This window comes from Ylistrum balloti, unplaced genomic scaffold, assembly GCF_031769215.1.
Source record: "Ylistrum balloti isolate Yb309-2 unplaced genomic scaffold, AGI_CSIRO_Ybal_v1 Utg370010, whole genome shotgun sequence".
In the NCBI taxonomy this organism is placed as follows: domain Eukaryota; kingdom Metazoa; phylum Mollusca; class Bivalvia; order Pectinida; family Pectinidae; genus Ylistrum; species Ylistrum balloti.
In genome coordinates, this window is record NW_026782083.1 from 2,664,369 (window position 1) to 2,685,949 (window position 21,581).

General features: G+C 34.5%; 1 protein-coding gene across 1 annotated transcript; it reads left to right on the plus strand.

Moving 5' to 3' along the window:
• The first annotated feature begins 289 nt into the window (after window positions 1–289).
• LOC132548371 (NSFL1 cofactor p47-like) lies at window positions 290–12,652 on the plus strand. Its single transcript, XM_060212233.1, has 10 exons — window positions 290–397; window positions 1,982–2,133; window positions 3,394–3,486; window positions 3,958–4,032; window positions 4,564–4,708; window positions 5,845–5,954; window positions 6,538–6,675; window positions 7,560–7,688; window positions 10,159–10,218; window positions 11,505–12,652. The coding sequence occupies exons 1-10, from the start codon at window positions 290–292 to the stop codon at window positions 11,635–11,637; spliced, it is 1,143 nt and encodes a 380-aa protein (XP_060068216.1). The 3' UTR covers window positions 11,638–12,652.
• The last annotated feature ends 8,929 nt before the right edge of the window (window positions 12,653–21,581 follow it).

Sequence of the window (21,581 nt, forward strand, 5' to 3'; positions counted from 1 at the left end):
TTTTTTTTCAAAGTATTGGAGTGAATTTGGTTGGTATAGATTTGTCAGTAAGGGAGGTAACGCCATGTTTAAAACATATACACGAGCTTTTCAACTGAAGGATTTACCGGGGAGAGCATATTATTTGCATCTTTTTATCTGGTTAGGTGCATATCAATAATACAATGTTTACAACATACTATACACAAGCTTGTATAAACAGCGAGCAGTCTTAAAACAAAAGCGAAAGTAGACGGACGGAAATGGAACTCTCCAGTTTGAAAGTTATAAAATTCATTAATGCTTCATCATGGCTGACAACGTGAAGAAAGACCAAATAAGTAAATTTATACAGTTAACAGGCACCGACACCGATAGAGCTCAGTTCTATTTAGAGTCATCGAACTGGAACTATGAGGTAACTGGAAGTTATGCACATGTACTGTCCTCTGGCATTGGGATTGATACTTCATTTCCGTTTGTATAACTAGTGAACCGTTGAACAGTTACTGCCTTCTATTGAATGAAGAGGAGATGAAGCACCATCAAATTTGACTGTATACTGAACACAGACTTGGCCGTATGGCATATTCTGATTACACATTTATGGGAAAATGTAAACAAGAGAGCCATACACATCGAACAAATGGATATCGAATCAAATGTTTTGGCGAAGAGAGAAAAAAAATGACAAGAGTCATTTAGACACAATTTCAAATTGATTGCATGCTATTTTTTGCACCGAAACAATATACTCAAAGCGCACATAGGACTCAAATATGAATCAAATGAATGCTTACTTGCAAACAAATTGGAAGGATAGAATTTTAGCAAATGCCTCAAATTGAGCAGATTTGAAAATGTGCCATAACTCATTCTAAGCACAGGAATGTTCAGCTTTTCAAATGCCTGAATACCACATTCTGGTATGAGGTCATAATGATCATCAATTTATGAAGTTTAGTGAATGAAGTAAGCCTTTCAAATTGTCATAGCATTGCTTGCTGCAATAGGGTATCTACTTCCAAGTTAATTGAGTAAAGATCCATTCATTACATACCTCGATCTAGGACACCATGTTGTTTATTAAAAAGTTGATATACTTAGCACATGACTAGAAATGTACATGAACTGTAACATCTCTGATGAATTAACAACTTCATTGATGAAACCTGGTTTTATATCTGTATTTGACAACTGAAATACCTCAAAAATGATGACAAAGCATTTTATTGTCTGCCATGAAAGTAATTTCAAGATCAGAATTGTTTGTTTATGTTGCTACAATGTTTACAGTGATTTCCTGATTGTGTTCCATAGGCATCTAGTGTGTTGTATATGATGCTGCATATACATTTTTTTTATACAAATACAAGGCTAATGTGAAAATATGTAAATGTAGCAGTTTTTACAACATGTGAAAGTGCATGAAACATGGAATAACAAATTAATTGTACACAGTAGGATTATTGATGTGAAATGACCAGTGTGTCAAGGCTACAAGCTTTCGATAATCCCATATGTATACAATGAGTACTATAACAATTACACATGTTTCTGCGAAAAAGTACATGTTGTATACACTTTTTCCAACCTGGGTCATGCTTAAACCTGGCTTGTAACAGGCAATCTTAGTACTTTAAACAGCCCTAGTTTATAGTTTTTGAATTGTCTGGTTAAAACATCTGATTTTATTGGTAAAATAACTTAATTCTATACAGTGAAATCTCTATTCCTCTTCACTTCAAAATTCTGAAATTTGCTTAATACTTTTCTTAATACAATTTCTATTCATTTAACTACAGATGAAGAATCAAGATAGTGTCTAAATGGAAAAGTGTCCCTCTTTACATTTCAGCAAAATAAGTTCTCTTTTAGACATTTATCACAATATTAACATTTTTGATAAACATCTATGGTAAGTTTTATGATATAGGCAATGAAGTATCTTCTTTTGCAATGATGAAGAAAACATGGCAGTGAAACTTAATATTTGTGGCAGGTTGCTGTAGCTAGCTTTTTTGACAATGATGATGGAGATGATGATCTGTATGAAGCTCCTTCAGCACAGCCTCAACCACTGCCGCCAAAGTCTACACAGCCCTCAGAATCTTCAGCAGCAGCATTTCCACCCTCCAGCTCACGAAATTCCAGGTATCAGCTTAATCATATGTAGCAATAAGACTTATAATCTTACTACTGCTTTACTGGATGAGATTTTATATAGATTTATACTCATTTAGTTAGTCAAGCAATCACACTTACAGTTAACAAGATTAATATCTTTGAAAACTGTCTGTATGACAGAGTATAAATTCATGCCTCAAAGCCTAGTAATGATGCATGGTCACCATTTAATAGTGTTGTCTAAGTGTATTTGATATTCTCCTCATAAGTTATGTATCTTGTGGTACCTTCTTGTGAAGTTTTGACTCTACTTTGTTGGTTAACAGTGCATTATAACTTTTGAAATAAATTGTTTGCCCCAATACAGGCAGAGTTATGTCTCATAGCTAAATTTTAAGCCCATCATCATGGTCCATAGTTGGTACATCTGCTTTTCTGGAGAAGTCGGGAATGGATCTTTTTCGAACCTCATATGTAGGTTTCCCTTGGTCTCTAGTTGTGCATGTTCCATTTTGGGACAGATCTGAAAAACAACATGTGATCATCTTTTGTTGGGAGAGTAGTGGATTGTTATAAGTATTTCTGGAGAAGTGTTTGATGGGTCAGTCAGACTGATCAAATAACAAGATAGCTGACAGGCAGCCATCATGGTTTCTGACAGGCAGCCATCATGGTTTCTGACAGGCGTAATTTGATATTTAAAGATGATTATTGCTATTTCTTAAAGGAATTCTCAAATTTCATATAGATAAGAGGAAAGAATAAAAAAGAATGGAAAAGATACAACTTTTAAAGAATAAATGAAAATCAAACAATGTCGGGCACCAAAATCAGTCTGGGATCTCTATTTTATTCTATAAATATATGTTTTTTTATATGAAGGACTTTGGATTGCAATATTTTTCTATTAGTTTTCCCAGCTTAGATTGCAGGACGAGGCAGAAGTGACAATTTTCTTGCCAGAGAAAATTGATTGTTTTTAATATCCTAAATTTAGCTCTGGATCTTTTTGCTGTACACATGGAATGATAGTTTGTAGAGACCATAACTCTGTACATGTTTACTTCATTGATGATAGACTAAGTATATCTAGAGATTTTTATGTCTGAAACAGACTTGGTAAATACATTCTATGTCTCTAAAAGATACTCTTTATCACTAAAAGATGATAATGAACCATTAACCACATATAAAAGGGGGGATCCACCATCAACTCACATGTCATCAAAATGATGATAAGATTTTGGACATGGTTAGAAAATTCCCCTTTGAAAACTTTGCTTACAGATTTGCCACAATAGGAAATTACCAGACTCAAGAAAGTTCCTCATCAGAGGAAGATGAAGGCCAGGCCTTTTATGCTGGGGGTTCTGAAACCAGGTAAGATATTATCATACATAAGTTTCTCTGAAAGACAGAGGACGAATTATATCTGGAATAATTTTTCTTCCTGTGAAATTTAATTTACTTACTGTAATTTTATTTTTACCACATTTAAACCATAATTTGTATATTATTTAGTATCAACATTCATGTATGGTATATATAAAATTCCTTTCGTGTTACTTTCTATCTCTGTGTACACTTGACTGGTCATTTGTCTGACAAATGAGAGAGGTTGCAGTCAAGTCAAGCTGATGAATGAAACTGGTTGTAGTCAAGTAATGATACCCCTTCAATTTCTAACTGGTTATTTTAAATTCATTTAAAGTTGTATAGTTCAAAGTTTCTGCTCTAGTGACTTAGTTTGATATATCTAGTAGAGGAAGAATTTATCTGTTGAACACAATAAAAGTATTCATACATGTACATGAATCATTATGTAAATGTTTTGTTTCATTTAACTTCCAGTGGTCAACAGATTATTGGTCCAAAAAAACGTGATGGGAAAAAAGTGGTGGATAATCTATTTAAATCAGCAAGAGAGTAAGTGTTTGTAACATTAATCAGACTAACTGTAAATGGCTTTCTGGTTCAAACTTTATATCTTCATGTAATGTAGGTAACAAACTTGTTGTTTCTCAATACTGTGTGCTGCCTCATGTTAAAACACCCATCATAAGCTACATATAATGCTATATTTATATATCATATATACATATATCTTCCTCTCTACATAATTGGAAATCTACAAGTACAATAATTTATAGTATCGAAAATTTCTGTTTGAAAATAAAATAAAGATGAGGTGATTCAGAAATCCTCTTGATGAAATATCACTGAGAAGAAAACCAAGTATTTGTGTTTAGAATCTTATCCTACCCCAGGGATTGATTGGATTGATATACCAGTCTTGGCATCTGAAGAAAGCAACCTTTGCAAGTTACATATCAGCATCCTGTGAAGATCTTAAACTATTTTATGTCAGTAAGCAGGAACATAACCAATAGCAGCATTAGTAATATAAATGTGTATAGTAGCAAAGTCAGGAGTTTTGATGCCTATTTGTTTGGGTAGACATGGTGCTGAGGAGGTTGATAGGTCAGAGAAAGCACCAAAAAAGAGTATGGCATTTAAAGGTTCAGGATACCGACTGGGAGAGACAGAGGATGGACCAGCTGACATAGTACAGGGAGCCCCCATACAGTCAAGTCCTAGACAGGTGAGAAAGTGCTGAATTTTAAATAATTCAAATTAAAAGAAAGGTTTATCTGTATAAGACAAGTCCCAGACAGGTGAGACAGATTATCTATACAAGTCAGGTCCTAGACAGTTTACCTGTTACAGCCAGGTACAACAAGTTCCAAACATCCTTTTTTGGGGATGTTGTGATGGTGTAATGGATTTGCAATTATAGGGTTTCATCGCTAGATGATTTGGTACTGTATATCATGATTTCAAGGCCCATACAGGACAAGAATAAAACATTTTTGTTTCTTTATCAATTGTGTTACAATATCTAAAATACCCATGAATTAACAGAATGCACCATACATGTATACTGTAATGTGGTTGATCTGAATAATCCAGATTTTGATTACCTGTCATAGTTGTTACATAGTTTAATGTATGCTTTATTTGATATATAAACAAATGGTTTGTCAGTATTAACTAACAGGCCTCTGCTTTATTCAAGAAATATTTCAATGTTTGTATACCCCTGCTTACTTAAGGGGAAGAGGTACATATATATAGTAATCTGTAATCACTTTGTCTGTGTGTGTATCCGTCCACAAGTGAGTTCTCATTAACAACGTGTACAAGATATCTCATGAACATCTGAACAGGTTTTTATTCCACCATAGCATCACAACACCAATGTCTACACCTGATTAGATTTTGGTGGTTATTGGTCAAATGTAAAGCTCAAAGGTTGAAAAGGTCACTTTGTTATCTAAAGCTTATGAAAAAGTTTTCTCATGAATTCCAGAATAGATTTAGTTCAAATTGACACCATAGCATCATACTGCCAAGATTTAAACCTGATTAGGTTTAAGTAGTTTTTGGACAAGGTTAAAGGTCATCAGAGTTAGAAATTTAGGTAAAGTTAGATTTATTAGATGAAAGAGTATTTATTAAATCATCTGCTGTATATCGGATGTTGTACAGCTATCAAAAGGTACCTTAAGCAGCTGTAAAAACACAATCATTATAGTGAGCTCTTTAAAAGAAAGGTTCAAACGTTCCATCAACATTAAACTGAGTTCCTATATATAAAAGAAAACATTCTATGAATTTTGTATTAAGAAATCTTAGATGATCACAATTTAATTTGTATATTTGTTTCATTGCTTCTAGGTTGATATGGTGCTTAAATTGTGGAAAGATGGTTTTAGTGTGGATAATGGAGAATTGAGGGACTTTCATAATCCCACAAACAAAGAATTCCTTGACTCTGTGTCAAGAGGGTAAGACACCAGATATGTCATACTAAGTAATCTTGAGGCTTTGCACTGGTCAATACTTTTATGAAACTGTAAAAGTGAGGCTTGTAGGTATTTCTACCTGTAAATTCTTGTTATGCATTGTAATCATATTAAAGTTTTAAAGTTTGCACAATATCATACCAATGACTGAAAGAATGAATTCAAACATTAAAACATTTGCTGTCTGTGTTACTTTGTGTGTAGATGATGTATAGAATGTGCAGATAACCCTAAGTAATTACAAAAGTTTTTCCGTTTGTCATGTGAGCAGAATGTTATGTAATTTGTTAGTGATAGTAACATCATGTGAAAACAATGTAATTTTCCCTCACAAACAAATGACACAACAATCAGTACAAGCTGACAAGAGCAGAAAACTCTGAATTATGAAAAGACAGAAAAAGAAACTGTAATTTCCATTGGAACCAGTATCAAATTACTGAGATAAAATTAGCCCTTTTGATTCAAGTCTACTAGATTTTAAATAAAACGTTAAAAATATCATAGTGATCTTTGCTTATCAACACATAAACAAATATCTAATATATGCTGCATGTTTTGGTAGAGAAGTCCCACAGGAGTTGATAAGGCTTGCCAGAGGTGGGGAAGTGAATCTGAACATGGAAGATCATCGGCAGGAGAATTATGTGAAACCAAAGGAGGCCACAAAAGCTTTCTCTGGTCATGGAAACATGCTTGGCAGGTGAGTCATTGTGAGTCCCACCTAGGGGAGGTCACATACTGGGCAGGTGAGTCATTGTGGGTCGCACCTAGGTGAGGTCACATACTGAGTAAGTGAGTCACTGTGAGCCACACTTAGGAGAGGTCACATACTGGGCAGGTAGTTGATATGAGTCAAACCTAAGTGAGGTCACAAATTGGGCTGGTGAGTCCTTGTTGGTTATACTTAGGGAGGTCATGTATTTGGCAGGTGAGTCAGTGTTGGTCACACCAAGGGGAGGTCACATACTTGTCAGGTAGTCAATTTGAATCATATCTAGGGGAGGTTAGTCAGTGTTGGTCACACTAGGGGATGTCACAAAACTGTCAGGTACTCAATGTGAATCATATCTAGGGGAGGTGAGTCAGTGTTGGTCACACCTAGGGGATGTCACATACTTGTCAGGTAGTCAATGTGAATCATATCTAGGGGAGATGAGTCAGTGTGGTTCACACTTGATTGACTTAGTCAACTATGTTGACGTTGTCATCCTAAATATATCACATCAAAAAAATGTGACAAAAGGAAGAAAATTAAGTACAATAAATTGTGTCTACCAGTAGATATTTGTAAAATACTGGCCATTCAGAAGTGTCATATCTTTCTATCATTCCATCCTTACTTTTACCTAATTGAATACAATGTTTAAGATAACCATTAAGATTTGTTGACTTATTCATAAAAAAAGTTATCCCAGATTTACCATAAATCTATGTAATTTAATAGTTTGGATAGTGTGTGGAAAAATCTAACAACATAAAGGTAGATTCTAAGTTCTAAGCATTCTTTAAGTTTAAAGTAAAATGATTGATTTGTGGAACATGTGACAAATACTTTTGTTATAAAGCTTGTTTTCACCTGTGTAGCCCTGCACCTAACATAGCTGTAGCCTCCGCCGCAGCAGGATCAGCAGCCGCAGCCTCTCGTAGCAGTGTAAATGTCGACCAGTCTCGTCCTACCACAAGTCTTCAGATTAGATTGGCAGATGGGTCGAGGTAAGAACTCACATACAGATGGGAAAACTGCATGTTTGAAGGTTTGGTGCATTTTGAAATTTATGTTATTTCATTGAAACTAGTAGACAAATACAAGGGGTTGAAATAGATTTAAATATAGGGGGATCCAAGTGAAAGGTTTCTCCTTAATTTTCCGTTAACACTCACTGTATATAGGGAAAGTTCTCTCGCATTTCTGGCTTGCTTTAATCTTTAGACAGATTAGGTGGAAATGAAAGTTTTGGCTGAAGTTAGATGTGACGGTTGAAATATACGGCTTTGTGAACTTTACAGTGAACTGTGGTTGAAAGTTTCCCAGTATATTGATGTCCATAATTCTAATTTAGTAATTACTGTGTAATAGTAGAAGCTTGCCTTGTTACACCAACAAATCAAGTGGTATAGAATATGTGTGATGAATTCATGAGGATGAAGAAGTTTTGTCGCAGCTATCACACACTGCTGTAATGAAGCAGTTTTGTTACAGCTGTCACACTGCTGTACTTAAGGAGTTTTGTCACACCCTGTTGCACTTTAGTAGTTTTGTCTTAGCTGTCACACTTCATTCACTTTATCTCAGCTGTCAAACATTGCTGTACTTGAGTTTTTTTGTTTCAGCTGTCACACACTGCTGTATTTTTATTTGTGATGAAGCACGCTGTAAGTCAGGACAGGTCTTACAGGGAGATAAGAAGGAGAATAGATATCATAAAAATATAGCATTAAATTGTATGTGAGAAGCTAGCTGAAGTTCTTTCTTGCACACATGCATTTGTAGTTGTAGTTGCTTGTTGTACATCTCCAGTTTATTTTTGTATTTCTGTATTAGCTTGTTATTGTCTTCTTCAGTTTTGCGATAAAGAATGTGTGTACTGTAAGCTTGTGTAGGTCCTGTTTCAACTTATTAGTTGGTATTTTCCATTGCTTTGACATATTTTCAAAGGTATTAGTGTTGTTGTAAAAGGAGTTTACCCAGTTATCTGTAGCTTTGATGTATTCTCTGACTTGAAAAAAGTAAATTTTCAATGTCTAATTCCTTTTTGAGGAATGCTATCACTAAGCTCACAAAGAATATGGCCTTTATGAATAGAAGAAATGCATTTCAGATAAGCAAGGTTTTGACATTTTTCACAATTAAATTCCAGTTTTTTCCCCTTACAATGAATACAGGTTGTCTGACCTTTCAAACAGAAAGAATGTGTGGAGTTGTCATTTTGATGAAAATTCATGTTTCATCACATCTTGAAGCTTTTTGTTGTAGAATGTCACTTCATTGTCATCACCTTAATTAATGACATTGCCAATGATTGCCAAGGATTTTTCTGAATCAGGATATTAAATGTACATGTCATAGTCACATTTGTCACATGGTTACTGTGATGAAGATGTCAAGTTTACTCATACCCAGCATTTTGATAATAACTAAATCCAGCTTGGAATTCACAGACATATTAGGTTCTAGCTGTTTTTTCATGTCTGTTCAGAAAATTAAGATGAATGAGACACAGACAGGTAAACCAATTGTTCATGTTCTTCAGGTGTAGATTTTCCTATTGTATTTTTATTGCTCTGGCAGTTACATCAGTAAATCTTAACTTTAGGATCTTGTTGATAAACTTGAATATTTATGTTACTGATCTGTTAGATATAAGAAAATAAAAAGAGATTCAAAACAGAATTTAACTAATCCATCTGACTGGTAACTAATGTAAAACATGGTCAGATCTGGGTATGTACACACTATGCATCTCTCATGAAACAATTTTTGCTATTTGCTGTCTTGTGAAGTACTTGATGGAATTTTTGTATATATATTTACCATGGTGTTCAGTTGTGCAAGTTCAGTTTTTGGTAAAAAAGTTTGGATTTTGACAATGAAATTTTGACAATGTTATATATGGAGAAGATTTGAATGGTTCAGTCGCAAATTTCATGTGAATGTCCTCCTTGGTTCCTGGCTGTGCTATTTTGATGTATAACTCATCAGAAAGCAATATGACTGACAGTGAACCATCTTGGATTTTGGTGATGAAACAAGATTGCTATTTTTGGAGGACTTAATTGATCTTTCTTCAGTTTCATATAAATATTTTCTTGGTCCTTTGTGATGATCATTCAGATTTAAGGAAGATTGATGAGCATTAATGATTGGCTAACAAGTGGCCATTTTGGATTTTGAAGATGAAAATTTGTTATTGTTATTGTTCTTAAATTGCTCTTGTGCATTATGTAGGTTTCTATATGTTGGTGTTCCTTGTTTATTGATTATCATAAGGAGAAATAAAATAATGTTAGGGAAAATATTGTACAAAGAAAACAAAATACAGATGATAGAATGGTGGGTGCCAACATCTGTTGTAAAGTGTAATAATTTGAAACTTGTATTATTTTTTGTATTTAGTGGTGGTTTAACTGACATCCTTATTATTTACTCCCATTAATCTGACTAATTTTAACCTCTTTGTTACAGAATGGTGGCCAAATTTAACCACACACACAGAGTCAGTGATATCAGACAACATATAGTAGCGTATCCTTTTTACTGTATGTCTTAAATCAGGATTTTATTTGATTTCAATTTTTGCTCAGGAAGAGTGCGTGATTGACAGTACTTTACTTCAGTAAAGTGTTCTGGTTATTGTCTCTCATGAAAGGTGTCGCAAAGGAAGGTTTAATGTTTGTGTTAAATTCCAAATCATTCTATTAAATACAAATACAGCTACTTTATGATTATTTATCAGCATGTCACTTCTTAGTACGTCTTTTCAATGAAGATTTTAATGTATATCTGACAATTAATTGGACTTTGTTAAGTAACTTTGACTTTTTGAATTAAACGAGACTCAAACTGTATTTGTTTCCCATGGCACGACAAGATAAAAATCCATGAAAGCCAAACTCAAAGGGTGATAACTCTTTATTGGAATTGAAGATAACACAGAAATTTAATTTTTTGTCTGGAACATGTGTATCTTCAGTACATAATCTCTAGACATTTCAAGGAAACCAACGGTAAAGCAAAAAAATTGTTAAAATTTCTAAAACCAAAGGTCTTTATCAAAATGGCCTAGTAATAATAGGAACTTATTTATTGATTTGTAACATGTTATTACAAAACCACAAAGCCTCATTCCAAATTTTAGATAAAAACTTTGAAAACATTTGATGCTGCAGATAAAGAGAGTAACAGGTGAAAGTTTAAAGTATCCCCAGCCCACATTCCATCCTCGATACTTCAGGGATTATGTTAACTATCACTCCCTGTACCCCTTTAACATTTCATGGCAAATTTGAAGAATGTTCAGGGGAAGTAATTTGATTGATCTAGAGCAGGTGTCAGGAGAATGAAACTGACCAATCACAGACTGATACACTTCTTTGAAGATTACAAAGGAGCAACACCTAACTTCAAAGCCATTACAGTGTTCTGTTATGTGATCGAAACTCGTTATATATACAATAGAGAATCAAATTACAGGTAGTTCTTTTGTCTTATCCACAAGGTGTCTCACACGGAACCTGTAATGTTTTTAATGAAATGATACAGGGGTGCCAAGAACGATGTTAAATATTATCCCTAGAATGTTGAGGATGCACTATCCCTGCCCCATCCTTGCCACAATCCTGCACCTATCCCCAGGTTCATCAGAAGAGAATAAATACCAAAATATTTGTATTCCATTTCTCTCACTAACATCACTGTTAATATGTTTCAGTTTGGTGATATCACCATCATTATAAAAGATTCAATTTGATTATATATGTAATATTCCCAGTAATATACTATGGATCTGTCTATTCCTTAACTACTGCCAGAAATAATCCACAGTATGCAGGTGCACAATTTGTTCTCATGACAACATTTCCAAATAAGGAGTTAACAGATGAAACTCAGACACTGGAGCAAGGCAAACTTTTAAATGCTGTGATAGTACAAAGACTGAAGTGAATGTCTATTTATGTGTATTAGTGTACTTAGTCATTCAGTCACTACGAGAGACCAGGACTTTGGATTCATTTCTCTCTGTTCACAGAACTATTCATCAGATAAGAAACTTTGTATTCCCAAACAACAGACCTGTTGTTAAATTTGTTTTATATTAAAATGCCTCTTGTGTTAAAATAACATGAGATTGTACAGGTCTCTCATATCTAATGGTGTCAGTCTATCAATGTTAGTACAAGTATTCAGCAGCTTTGTAGCTTTTTATATGTTTTCACAAAATAAACAGGAAGTGATATGGCGGTTGTGAAAATGTTTGTGAAAGGTTTGAGAGATGGCCTCAGTAGTGATATATACAATTAGTGGTGATAATTAGGTTCAATTGATATCATCATTTATGCTGACGTATACATGTGTGTATGTTACTGTAAAATTGTTTTAAAAGTGTAAATGAAGCAAAGCTGTGAAAGAACTGATTTGAAAGATTCATGTATCTCTGTCAACATTTAAGGAGGAAACCTCACATCAGATTGTTGGACATATTTTTGATGTTCCTTAGTTCTGTACAGACTATTATCACATGTAGATCAATTACGTTTTATTCTATTTATTGATAAATAGTGATAGGGCATGAATCCTGAACAAAGTATACAGAAGTCAGATCTGTATACTGAGAACCTATGTTCTCAAAGCTCTTGGAATACAGGGATGACTTTGTCCTGTTTATTTCATTAAGGGATAACCTGACTTGATGTTAAATGATTTAGCCTAGGATCATCTGTGTGTATTGAACTGTGCCTACCAGCTACTGAAAGTCCTACCAAGACCTTTGATATCTGGAATCTGGAAGCTCTCTGTGAAATCCTGGATCATCTGAAACTGAACACTAGGATCACGGCACAAATTTTGCTACCCAAGTATACCCAAAAAATCACCGGCTGTATCTCTTCCCTGTCTGGACGTTTGGTGAAAAAGTTTCAAATTTGTTGTATGGAATAAATAGTTTTGCTTTAATTTAAAACATGTTGTCATGATTATTTAAAGACAGTTGTCTTTTAAAACCAAATACTGTAAAATAAGAGATTATTGTGGGACTCAATTTTCCTGATTTGTTAAAAAAAAAAATCATAGATACTTGATTTTGTTGACAAAAATAGCTCAATATATCTTCTTAGGCTAATTTTAACATTTCGTGAACATATCAATTCGTTTATTAAAAGGGCACCAACAAAATGAACGAAAATAAAACACTTCCAAAATAAATGATTTCACAGTAATTGGAATACCACTATTTTGATATTTTTTGTACTTTGTTACTCTCAGCCATGCTGGGCAGAATGCTTAGTTCTGCGGCATATAAATTGGTAGTGTTCATCCTAACATTTTATTATACTATATAATATACATCTCTTAGAATGGCTTTTCAAATCACTACATGTCCATGGTCTGTGGTCTGTCGGTCTATCTTTGGTCTGAAAACGTCTTTTTATCGTTATATCTTGAGAGGAACAGGAGAGATCTTTATCAAATTTCATAGGAGGTTCCCCTTGTTGGCAATGTTTATTTACACTATTTTTGAAAAGTATGACGAATCCTTCCCGACATTCCATTTGAATGTTCTTCCTGACCTCTGTGCCGTTTGATGTCTGATAAGAAAACATCTATTGGGTAACCGGTTGCCATCGTAGATGGATCTTTCTCAAAGTCTTATGTATGTTTTCCCAACTCCTTAGTGGCGCATTTTAATTCTAAGGCTGATCAGAAAAATAAAATCATCGTGTGGAGTCCATCTTGGATATTTTTAATGAAAGCTTGTTAGCGCTATTTCTTGAGAAGTTAAGAGAGACATTTTATCATCTGTAGGTTCCTCTAGGTACCTAGTACTGTGATGCCTTTTTATGCCTTTGATGCTTGAGTAATAAGTTTGATGACTTGTTAGGCATTTAGAACGGTTCCCATTCAAAATTGTATGGAAGATAATGTTACAATGATACTATCAATCATATACAAGAAGATGAAAATTCAAGGAAAAACTAAAAATAGTCACGGGCAAGGAACCCAAATGTTTTGTACAAACGATGATAACTTGGTAAAGAAAAAAATCGGAACAAGAAGTCCTCACAATTTCATGTATCTACGACATTCTGGCCACCTCTGAAGCGCCGTAAAAGATGAAATGATGACACCTATACATTTAAATCTAATATCGGAAGCTACCAATGGTATATAAAGACCTCACTATCAGATACAGGCAGTAGTTATCATATCGTCAAATAAATCAAAAACTCAAATTTTAACTCGTCGGAAATCAATATCTCGTTGGAAGTCAATAACTTATCGGAAATCAATATAAAATGGCAAGTGAAAACAATCAAGCAGGTGCCCTTAGATAAAAAAGATGAGCCAGTTTGGAAAATAATTGGGAAATATTCCGTCCAAATCCAAAACGAAAAGGGGTCATTGGAAATACTGAAAACATGAAGTAAAATCTACAACAGCGACGTCGAAAAAGACATATCTATCGAGGGATACCTTAACAGTGGAAAGCTGAATAAAGTTCCAGACGAAATTGATGAGAGGCAGAATACTCAACGTCTACTAAATTTGGGGCTACAATCCCGAGAATAATGACGGTTAAGGCAGGCATTGTAGAATACTCCACGATATCAACAAATGTGTTTATCATAGATAAGTAATTCAAGTTAACCAAGAATGACTGGTTAAAACAGTGTAGGATAGATCTTCGGAAATAAAGAGTTGTTCATTAGTAGAAAAATTGTCGGAAAATGTTAATCAGTTCAAAAATCGACTGAAAACTTGTTGGAAATAAAGAACACTCGATTCACCAAAGGCCGTTTGACATGCCTACCGGAACCAGAACGAACTACCAGTGATAGACCTGAGAGTATACGACCTGAAGTGAAGAAGACAATAGGATAGGTGGCAGGAAATCTAGAGGCCGCTGGTCAACCGATTTATCATCTCATTTGATCAGGGTCTTTTCATAATTTACTTTATTATGCAGAGTGGACAAGTATTTCGCTGTGAAGCACACAACCTTCTGACATTGTTGAAGTAGGAGCAAGTTCTTTCTGGTGGTTTTCCTAAATATAGATGCGACAGAAAGTCCTTAATGAGAACCATATCATTATACCCTGCAAACCATCATTACTGAAACACGCCACACAATTTGCTAAATACGCTGTGTGATACAGTATACTAGTAACAGGTCGTGGATTTATTGGATTTAATGATCTTCTAGATTCTTTATTTGTGTGTTAACTTTATTCTCAAAAACACAAATATTGAAACGAGTTGTAAATCCATAGTTGTAGCACCACTAGAATTCGACCTTTTGACAGCAGACGGGGAAAGACAGAAAAAGGGGTAAAAGTATTGAGTGTAAGTATAGCAAGGGCGAGGTGCTAAACACGTGGCACATGGTCTGTCCGTGGTTTAACCTACATGTATATATGGCAAGGTGTGAAAATATGGCATGGATTTCGGCCTCTACTAGTAGTACTCCGAACAGTACTGACTGTCTATCCGAGATTGCCTATGTCTTGGTTGTTTGGCTGAAACCACAGATACATAGTTAGGACCCTCGGGTTGCATTAGGCGAGACAAGGCAAGCAATTACGAAAAACACTCGGGAGTGTCGTTAAAAGAACGTGTTCGTTTCTTATCTACATCAAATAAAAATCACGTAATAATACCAACCAGTAATGACTTTGATTGCAAATTGTATTAACACTATTAGTAAAAACATCGAAATATTAACGTAATAAAATTCTAACTCCATCCTTTAAAGTTACCAACAACCAGCTTATACTGAAAAGCTGTGACACAGAACCCCGACGATTGGTGCATCTCATGGAACCTATTGCCAATAATTAACCTCAATTTTGAAATGCTCGCAAAAGCAATAAAGCTTTAAAGGTCATTGAAATGTCATCTGGTGCATCATTAGCCTTATAATGAATAAATATGTATGGTGTACAGTTCTCTACTAAGCCTTTCACACACAATCAACTTTTTGCCACCGACAGTTTGTCAGGTCAATATCGTGTGGGATGAACACTTCCACCATAGTGTTTGGCTGCGGCAGGGTGTACCATTTGTTCAACACCGGGTTCCAACACAGGTACTGGTTGTCTGTGACGGGGATCTTCTCCAAATGGTTCCTAATGCACCACTGTATAGACTGCAAATCACTGGACCTTGCGAAGAACAACCTAATAAGTTTGAATCCTTGTTTAGAATACCGCTCCTTTCCTAGGTATAGAATTGGTCCGTGTACCAAATCAAACACACGTAGACTGTTGATAACGACACGATCCGGACCATATTCCGCAGGTGAAAATGACGGTAGTTTTCCATTTAATAACGTCAATGATAACCAAACACCAGGTGGCGTTGCTTCTCCCGTGTCTGCAATAGTATACCATCCTTTAGTGTTCTGCTTACTCCTTTCCAGCACTCCGGACGTTTCTATCGCAGCCTTGTCCCACGTGTTGTGGTAAAATAGACGTACTTCCTGCCAATCTTCATCCATATTGTCAAATCTCTGTACAGTTCTATACTTTTAGTACTAGCACACCTTCTGATAATGGTTGACATACATAGTACTTATCCTAGTGTAATGAAGAATCGATTATTGATTCCAGTTACTGCTGTATCAACAAGTGAAGTCATCACATTTTCTTTGTTTCTCAACGCTAGCACACACCCTGATCACCTCGTAGCGTTAAGATATAGGATGAACTTACTTTGTGACTTGTTGCCAAAGCAAATATAGACTGCACTTATCGTGCCATAAAACAAAATTGATGTTTGAATTTCATATCGATAGCGATGTTAAACCAATATGTAGGCCTTCTGTGCAGTAATCAATAATTCGGTATAGGTCTGGTCCACCCATTCTGTCGTACAGGGTTACAACATTACCTTACCTTAACGTTACTCCGATTATCAGATAGTTCAATATAAGTGTAAATGAACGACAGACACGTAAATTATTACCCGAATGTTTATAATACATTCAGACCTACGATTCAATAACCCTACCATGATAAAGTATCGACGATTCGAGCCAATTTCTATTTAGGTACATGTGTATACACACCTTGTCTGTGTTAGCTACCCTAGGTGTATATATATAGCTGTAGATAAAATAAGTCAATCACACAACATATCCAGGTGTACACACATACTCGATACACGAAATAACGTTGATTGGTATTGTCACTACTCACTATGCCGCTGGATCCTTCTTTTAACATTTAATTGATATAGCAATATACCCACATACTTATACGAGGTTAACTTCAGGTAGTCTTCATGGTATTGTTTTTATTGATGTTAACCACTGATAGTTAAACACACGGACATCACTGTCTAAACTACCACACTCTGTTATGATATATTTCAGCAGTGATAAAGATTAGGATGTGATATTTTATGTATCGAAACTTTAATAAAAACATGCAGGTGTCACAACATTTCATAATCATTGATAAAGTGATAGGCCCGATTGACACGTTTTGTGTGTAATCTTCCTTTGTACGTTAAAAAATATTCCTTTGGTCAGTAAGGAGATTTCACTGGTCATACGCGTAAATTTCATGGAGAGTAATGTAGATTTTCTTTGTTAGAAGTAGATTTCACAGAGTAGTAATGTGGAGCCCTCGTGCACAACATTAATTCTAATGTGAATTTCCTGAAATCCCCCAGTGTGTTAAGGTAGATTTTTTTAGCTAGAAGCAGATTTCACAATATGTTAATGTGAGTTTTCATAGATAGAAGAAGATTTCACAATGTGGTAATGCGAGTTTAGTTTTCACAGCTTGTTAATGTAGGTTTTCCTGGCCAAATGAATAGATTTCACAGTATGCTAGTGTGAATTGTCTATGCGGGAAGAAAATTTCACAGTATTGTAATGTAGACTTCCCTGGCTGCATTCAGATTTCTCATTGAGGTAATGTAGAGTTTCCTAGCAAGAAGTAATTTTCACAGCTTGTTAATGTAAGTTTTTCTTACTAAAAGTAAATTTCACAGTATGCGAATGTAGATTTATTTTGCCATTTGAATTATTTCTGGAAAATGTATTATGGACTACATTTGGAACATATATGCCAATTACAACTTGAAAAACAATCCAACGTTTCAGTCACTCGGTTTTTTTTCAAAATTGTGTCATTGTTCTAGAGCTTATATAGCGGAACAAAAAATCACAAACTATAATGCTCACTTTGACAGCTATTGACAAATCACTTAGGATATTGATTGGAAGAAGTATACATTTATATGTACTTGTATTTTTGAATTGCTGTAACAACATGACGTGAGATCACAATATGTGCTTTAACATCACGCAAGATAACCTTTTCCGGTAAATGGCAGTAATATGCGATGCAATGTTCAATATATAGTGGACAGTATGAAAATAAAACTTTAAAAATGTGAAAGGTTACATTTCAGTTTATCAATTTGCTGGATAAAAGCTAATTAATTCAGTCAAGAGGAAATAAAACAGGAAAATCCACTTAAAAGGAAAACAAAGCCAAGGAAATGGACATATATTAAAAAACAAAAGGACGGCAACATGAACCCAACCGACAACGACATAAATATTCCAGAGGAAACACCACGAACGTAAAGACTTACTTCAATAACAATATATAAACGCCAGGAGTCACCTGAGACGTAGAACACTAAAAGGAAAACACTACAGTTCACAAACAAAACACTTAAAACTAAAATATCCAGTGCAAGTATGTGGCGCCTATACAAAAACTTTTAAATCAACAAAAGATGTTATTAACGCAAACACTTTTGTTGTACCACTAATACTTACTTACAAACACGTTGTTAAATATGAAACGTGAATTACAAGTAATATATATATTTACCTACATACATGTTATTAAATATGAAAAGTGAATTACAAATAATATATATATTTACCTACATACATGTTATTAAATATGAAAAGTGAATTACAAGTAATATATATATTTACCTACATACATGTTATTAAATATGAAAAGTGAATTACAAATAATATATATATTTACCTACATACATGTTATTAAATATGAAAAGTGAATTACAAGTAATATATATGAACCTACCTTATTAAATATGAAACGTGAATTACAAGTAATATATATATTTACCTACATACATTTCATTAGATATGAAAAGTGAATTACTAGTAATATACATTATTATTTTACAAACAATAATTATTAGTATTATATATGTTTACCTTCAAACATGTTGTTAAATATGAAACGTGAGTTACTAATAATAATATTTACCTACCGTGTTAAATATGAAAAGTGAGTTACTAGTAATAATATTTACCTACCGTGTTAGATATGAAACACGAATTACTATTAATATATATATTTACCTACTAACATAATATGAACCTTCAATGGATACATATAAAAGATAATTAAAGTCAATAACTGTTTTATAAACCGATATTATATAAGACCCACTATTACATATACATTTGTACAAAACTGACTACAACTGTAATTTTCCATTACACTATTGGAATCTATCGATGATGTATCTGTATCGTAAGGTATGTTTGTTATATAACAGAGTCTTTTCTCCATTAATAGGAGGTACACAGGTCACGAGCCATTTTATCAATGTAATAGGGAACACAATTCACTACCTATTGTTGTCTTTGTGATCGTATCCTCAAGCGTAACTGTTCTCACAGGTGTCACAGAGAGAGGAGCGGTGGTGATAGTCTACAGAATTAGTGTTGATAGTACTGTAGCGCTACATCTATCTATACCGGGCCTCCAAGGCAAGGCAGTTAGACGAGTACAGAAATCAAAACTGGGACACAAGATCTAGATTGAAAATAGCCGTTTGTTATAGTAAACGACATTTGTTATTTAGTTAACATTTTATCATATAAATAGACCCAAAAAATTTTAGAAGAGGATCCTTTATATTTGTTTATGTTGAAAAGGGCTTATTTATACAGCCAGGGGCGTAGCTTCCATCGACAGAAAAATCCCGGGCTTACACATCAAAAATCCGTGCATAGAGTATGTCGGACAAAATTACAAAACTAAGGTTGAAAATAGAAATCAGGGAATGAAATTTGTTGTTAAAAACTAAAAATAAAAAAAACATTTTTGAAATCATGAAATTCATTTTCGCCTGGGCTTACACATTTCTGCTGCGCTAGCTACGCCCCTGACAGCGATCCAGTTTTGTACTTCATGACATTAATCTGATTAGAATATATGAATAGATGTACAACAAATATACTGATTGATAACTTATATGGACCAAGTTTGTTCGATTTCTACGTATTTCAAAACTTAAGGAACATCATTTACAGCACATCGTTCACCGGCTTTTAGTGTATATGGCGAATGGGGTCTACCTATAGATTGAAGGTGGCGTTAATTGGTATGATGTATTGCAAAATACGAATAGTGTTACAAGCAAGCTCTTTCTGAAGTCTTTGTGGCCTTCAGCATAATCTGTGTCACTTTATGTCACCGGCGTATACTTCGGACAAGTTTTGCAAATCTATCAAAATCATTTTGATCAATCAGACAGAAAAAATACTCAAACATATATATAGCTCATAACCATCTTAATTTGGAAGTGTGACACATTGACACACGATACAGAATTAGATACAGGTTAGACGCTGTGAATAAAATGCCACAATAAAGCAATTTACATTTTCCTGTTCGGACCAAGATACAATGTAGGTCTTAGTCTGTTAGTCTGTGGGGTTATGACATGAAATTCGGATGGAGGTATAATAAGGATTGGTACTCAGTAATTTATAAAGCGTTTATTATTGATGATAACCCGAGAACAGCTGTCCAGTTGTTATCTCTGTATAACTGGGACGATAATGATGAATTTGATCTAATTGGGCCTACTTATACATGGTCACTGTGTATTGTCCAAAATCCGCCTCCGGATCCACCCCATTCGGTCAGTCGCGGGTTGACTATTTAAGAGCTCGTGAGTTTGATTTCTCACAGAAAGCGAAGTGAATATACACAACATGAACCGCTTATTCTTGACGTTGTTCATAGCAATACTGGCTTTTGGACCGACTCTAGGAGGCGTGGTCCGTAAAAACAAAGGTACGGTAATAAACACTAAATCATGTATGCTAGTGTTTCTCTCTGTTCGGTGTACAGATTAATTGCTATTCAGTGATTTGTATCTATCAATGGTTTGTAACTTTTTGGAAGGGATTTAAGGACGATCTATAATCAGCTGTAATTTGTTCACGGTTCAGAATGTACGCACGTATCTATGGTTCTATTGAATTTACTAGATATATGAAGATTACCAAAGTTATTTTGTTATGTGGCTTCTAATTCCCCATTAGAATTTGTAATTTGTAAATTGTGATCTACCTCATTCGACTCATGGGTTTCAAAATTAAGATTTGTGGTGTCACTGACGAGTTTTAGAAGGACGAAACAGCTGTGTGATGTAGCATCACTGACGAGTTTTAGAAGGACGAAACAGCTGTGTGATGTAGCATCACTGACGAGTTTTAGAAGGACGAAACAGCTGTACGATGCAGTTTAGTTCATTATTAGACTCATTTATATCTAATTTCAGATTTGTGTTCAAATCTAATATTCACTTGTGTGTCTTTTGTGATGTTTCTTCTCCTCATACACTCAACATATTGAGTATTGACCTAACGACATTAATCTATCTAAATTTCTTTCAGGCCCCTGCCTCTATGACTGTTGAGTTAATTGATATTTATTTGAATAATTGTCACACAAATGTCGAAAACCAGCGTTGTTGATAGATTGTCATCGTTATAGAGAAAAACGCATAATGACGAGGTTTTTGCCGGGAGATACTATGATAAACTCATCTGTATCAATCAGGATAAGGTTTGAAAGACTATATTGGAAATTTTA

Coding starts and splice junctions, on each gene's coding strand:
- LOC132548371 (XM_060212233.1), top strand. CDS start 290: ATGGCTGACAACGTGAAGAAAGACCAAATAAGTAAATTTATACAGTTA. Junction 3,487..3,957: donor GCTGGGGGTTCTGAAACCAG/GTAAGATATTAT, acceptor TTTAACTTCCAG/TGGTCAACAGATTATTGGTC. Junction 4,709..5,844: donor TACAGTCAAGTCCTAGACAG/GTGAGAAAGTGC, acceptor CATTGCTTCTAG/GTTGATATGGTGCTTAAATT.